Source organism: Elephantulus edwardii, unplaced genomic scaffold, assembly GCF_000299155.1.
Source record: "Elephantulus edwardii isolate Elephantulus edwardi_28Jun2011 unplaced genomic scaffold, EleEdw1.0 scaffold00042, whole genome shotgun sequence".
Classification (NCBI taxonomy): Eukaryota; Metazoa; Chordata; class Mammalia; order Macroscelidea; family Macroscelididae; genus Elephantulus; species Elephantulus edwardii.
The window spans coordinates 20,188,991-20,193,877 of NW_006399792.1; the positions used below are offsets into that span (position 1 = coordinate 20,188,991).

At 38.6% G+C, this 4,887-nt stretch overlaps 1 protein-coding gene across 1 annotated transcript in view; it reads left to right on the forward strand.

The window, feature by feature from the left end:
* Positions 1-4,887, forward strand: part of CCDC158 (coiled-coil domain containing 158) — a 137,976-nt gene that overhangs the window by 114,680 nt on the left and 18,409 nt on the right. Inside the window, exons 22-23 of the mRNA XM_006885340.1 lie at positions 674-832; positions 4,488-4,595. Of these exons, the coding sequence (XP_006885402.1) occupies positions 674-832; positions 4,488-4,595 (267 nt within the window). The remainder of the gene's footprint in view (positions 1-673; positions 833-4,487; positions 4,596-4,887) is intronic.

The following is a 4,887-nucleotide window of genomic DNA, read 5'->3' on the forward strand; positions in this document are numbered from 1 at the left end:
CTTTGTATTTCCATACTTGAAAACTCAACCTCCTTTGCCATTTCTGTTATCTAAATGTGTTCTGTTGTACATAGGGTTTTCAGAGGCCTGCTATTTCAGAAGCGTATGGCCAATCCTTCTTCCTAGTCTGTCTCAATGTGAATGTTCACTTACTATACGTTCATTATGTTACCTGCTTAAAAAAAAAGCTGTAGTGATAACCCTAATGTTTGAACTCAGTAGATTAGATCTTTGTTATCTGGTTTTTTTTTCTCCTTGTTTTCTATCATGTCACCTTGCATCTTCATATGCCTGGCTATTTTTTATTATATGAGTCATTATATGTGAAAAATTATACAGATGGTTAGAGTGATGTTGGTTTTCCCCAGAAAGTATTCATGCTTGCTTCTGGCAGGCAGTTAAGAATACCAACAATCTCAGATCACTTTAGTCCAGTCAATATATAAGATAATTTGAAGCTAGATCTTAGACCTCCAAGGGCAGTTCTATTTCCTGTTCTCTTTCACTTATAAAAGATAACTTTTATCAGCTGTAACTCAAGGACTAGAGATTTTTCATATCACCCTTCCCATTGCATACCTGGGAACATTTCTTGTGAAAGTTCAATTTTTCATATGTGCAATATTTTTTATAGTAATTCCACCCTTTTGCTTTTGTTCTTTAAAATTTTTAGCTGCTCCATCTGCGAAAAATTCACCTACTCGTTCATTCCATTCTTCTCCTAAGAAGTCTCCAGTGCACTCACTCCTAACTAGTTCAGTTGAGGGCTCAGTAGGTTCCACATCACAATTCAGATCCACTAAACCTGTTCATTCTCCTGATAATGTTAAAGGTAAGTACAATATTATATTATGGACTGATATTGTTAAATGCCATTGAATTGGCTCCGGTTCAACCCTGTGTACAACACAACAAAGCTCTGTTCAATCCTGTGCCATCTTCACAATCTTTGTTTGGCTGAAGTTCATTGTTGAAGTCATTGTGCCAATTATTGACTAGATGAGTTAATTTTCTATTTTTATAAACTGCAAGTTCTTTTCCATATTCAGAATTAATGAGAATTTTGCATATTGTTTTTGTATGTAAATCTATCTTGAGATATTAAAGAGGTTAGTCAAGTGTGCATAGAGAGTAGAACCTGATATATCACAAAGACAGAAGAGTTAAGAGTGACATGTCCTTTGTACCCTGTTTATTTAAAGTATTGGCTAAGCATACACACCTTAATAAATATACAGAGATGTTGTATGTCATTTTCATCTCTCCTTTTCTCTCACATGAGTAATGGATTTGTTTTAAATACTGTTGTGTTGTGTGGTTGATTTTTTTTTTTTGCTTGCTTGTTTGTTCAATTTTTTCCTAAAATCATGGCTTTCTCTCATTCTCTGCATTTGTAAATACAGATTTTTCACCATGCACACGTGTCTTATTTATCTAGAGCTATTACAACAGAAATACCACAAATGGATGGCTTAAAGAAGCAGAAATTAGTTTTTTTCACAGCATAGGAGGTCAAAAGTCCAAATTCTGAGTACAGCTGTAAGGGAAGTGTTCTCTATCTACCTGACTCCAGTGTAATGTCTTTGTCCCCTTTCATTGTCGGTGTTCTTGGACAGGTGTTCTTGGACAACTACGTGTGTCTCGGCATCAGCCTTCCCTTAGGCCCAAGAAGTTGTCAGTCTGGGGACCTAGGGACCAAAAGATACATTCCACTCCCAGGTCTTCTTGGACACAGTCAGGTTTCTCTGATTCCTACTCACCTGTTTAATCTCTTTTAAATTTCAAAAGAGATTGAGGATATAACCTAGTCCTGCTAATTGTATCCTGTCTCTTTAACATAACTGCTCCTAATCCTATCTCATTCGCATCATAGAGGTTAAGGTTAAAACATACAGAATAACTAAATTGTAAATTTGAGGATAACTATATAATACTGAGAATCTTGCCTGGCTAAGATGATACATATTTGGAGGGGACACAATTCAAGCTTCATCATTTTTTTAATATAAAATTTTCGTTTTACACTGGTTTACTTACAAAGTTCGTGTACATTGTTTTTCACACTGGGTGTATCACATTTCCTTAACCCACCTCTCCCTCCACCCATTATTGTGCAACCCTCTGATTACCCTCTCTGTAACTGGAGCGAGTCCCCAGAAAAGATCACTGAGCCAATTAGCCAAATTAACAAAGTTTATTCCAAGTTCTAACTCGGGCCCTCATGGACTGACACAGCAGCATCCATGTGAGAGCCTCGAGACAAAGCCAGCGTTTCCTTTTATACCTTTTTTACTTCTTTGTCTAATTAATTGAGCTATGGTTGGCTATTTAGAGCAGCTGGTATAATGGCTTGCATTCGATTTGTTGACCATTGGGGGCGGGGGGTAGGCTGGAGACTTGTTGGGGTCTGATTGGTGAGTAGTTACCTTTAGGTACAGGAATGCAGGGAAGGTTGGGTTTTTTTTATGCCTTTACAAAGAAAAACATTTTGCCTCTATATAAGATAAGGTAGCCACTCAGGCAGAAGGAGGGGGAGCAATGCACTCAGTCAGGAGGAGGAGGGGCAGAGGTAGCTGCTCTTTAGCATAAGCTGAGGTTTGATTCTTACACCCTCCCCATCCTCTCCCCTCTGCTCCCACTTTCCTCCCCCTTAGGTCCTCCTACATGTTTTACTAGCTATGTATTTTCAAAATAAAATGGTCTTATACAGTATTTGTCCTTATGGGACTGAGTTAGTTCACTTAACATAATGTTGTCCAGCCCCTCCCAAGTTAGGGAGTGATCAAGCTTTATAATTTTTTTACTTTCTAAAATTCATGTCCTTGGTATATGAAAACCATATTCATCCTATTATATCATCCCAAAATTCTTAAATCACTTCCCAAGTTCAGAACCTTCTGGGACAAAATTCATCATTGTGAGCCTGGGAAAGCAAGAATACAAGTTATCTGTTTCCAAAGGCCAATTGTGGACCAGCCACAAAGTAGATATCCCAATACAAGTGAAAGAAATAAAAGGCAGCACGTAAACCCAAAGCTTAGCAAAACTAATTTCTCTGAAACCAGACTCTGGGTGTTGGCCACTACCTCTGGATTCTGAGTAGAGGCTCCTCAGTCCTAGGCTTCAGCTCTCCCTCCCAGGCCCTTTGTGATATTCTGTTCCCAAGCTTTGGAAAGCCCCATTCTCCTAGGTCAGATGAATGATTACTCCACTTCTTTAGCACTGCCATGCCCTGTTCTTCTGCCCTTGGATCATGGCTGCCCCACCCCCTAAACTTTGGGCTACACGTTTGTCCCTATTCCCCTGGTATTCATGAACAGCATTCCTATACACCGAGTTGATGAAGATTTGACTCTTTGAAACATGATAGGTTATGGTCCCACCCTTTATGACCCTAGAGACCATGATCCTACCTTTGAGTTCAAGATAGCTCTGCTTCCCATGCTTCTAGTTTATTGGTCTTTAAGCTCCCCTGTCCCTCAGGCCTCTTGTGCCAGCCTGGTCTCTACCTGACTTGGGCAAGTTGACACAAAGCTCTGAGCTTGACTGATAAGTGACCAGAGGTTCCTCACTCTGCCAGTAAGCCTCATCCCACAGACACTGTTGTTGCTCAGCAAGTTGATTCTTAATTGGACTATCCCACACCAGTCTCCTGATTCTGCTGTTAGCATTTTTTGCCACTGCCTCTCATCTTCCGTCATTTCTGTTGTTAGCATTGTTATGTCTCTCTTCTGAGCGCTCACCAAAATTACTGTTTACATCTCTGTAGTCTCTTACCACCTTGTTCACATGAACATTGTCTCATACATGTTTAGAAATTGGCATTGTCTCATACATGTTAAAAAATGTTGCCAGTGTCCAAATTTAATAATGCTGTCCCAAACACTAAATTAATAGAGTGCTTCAGGTTTGCTGAGAAAAGCTGTCATTTATAACACAGAATGTTCATGAAACTTGAAATATTTGTCTTACCTACCAAGAAAATAAATAGCTCTGTCTTGGAGGGATGGAACCACATTTCTTTTTGGAGGCTAGGATTTTGAAGCTCTATCTCACATAACTTGGGCATGTGAGCCTTGGAGAAGGACATCATGCTAGGAAGGGTGGAGGGATAACACAGGAGAGGAAGACCCTAAAAGAGATGGATTGATACAATGACTGGGGCAATAGGGGTAGATGTCTCAGAATCAGTGAGACTGGCTCAGGACAGGCCAGGCTTCAGAGTTGTTGTACACAGGGCTGTGCTATGAGTCACAGGCAACTCAATGGCACATAACAACACATACTATGCAATGTAACATAATTAAATATAAGTAAATAGAACTTGTTTGAAATAAAATCAACTTTGTGTTACAATATTTCAGCAAGAAACATTTATTCTTTATTTTAAAACCTGTATTCAGAAGATTTATGAAAATACATTTTTAATAGACTTTATTATATCTTTTGAATAGACTTGATGTTACATCTAAACAATTTTCTGATAGTTTCACAGTCTCAGCCAATAGAAACAACAGGGAAAACATGTAGAAAACTCCAGAACAGACTGGAAAGTTTACAGACTCTGGTAGAAGATTTACAACTGAAAAATCAAGGTAAAGGATATGGATTTTGAGAGATTGTTTTCTCTTAAAAATAATATTCACCTTTCTTTTCAGTTTTAGCCTCCTAACTCCTGTATACTTATTGAAAAGATTATTGAATTGGCAGTTCTAAAACCTTAATTAAATTTTGGGTCTTTACCATAACTCACCCCTGCATTGATGGTATAAACTATCACTCTTTGATTTCTTCTTCTCAGAGTCAGCCACAGTTTGTTATGATCCACACAGTCAAATGCCTTTGCATAGTCAATGAAACACAGATAGACATTCCTCTGGTATTCTC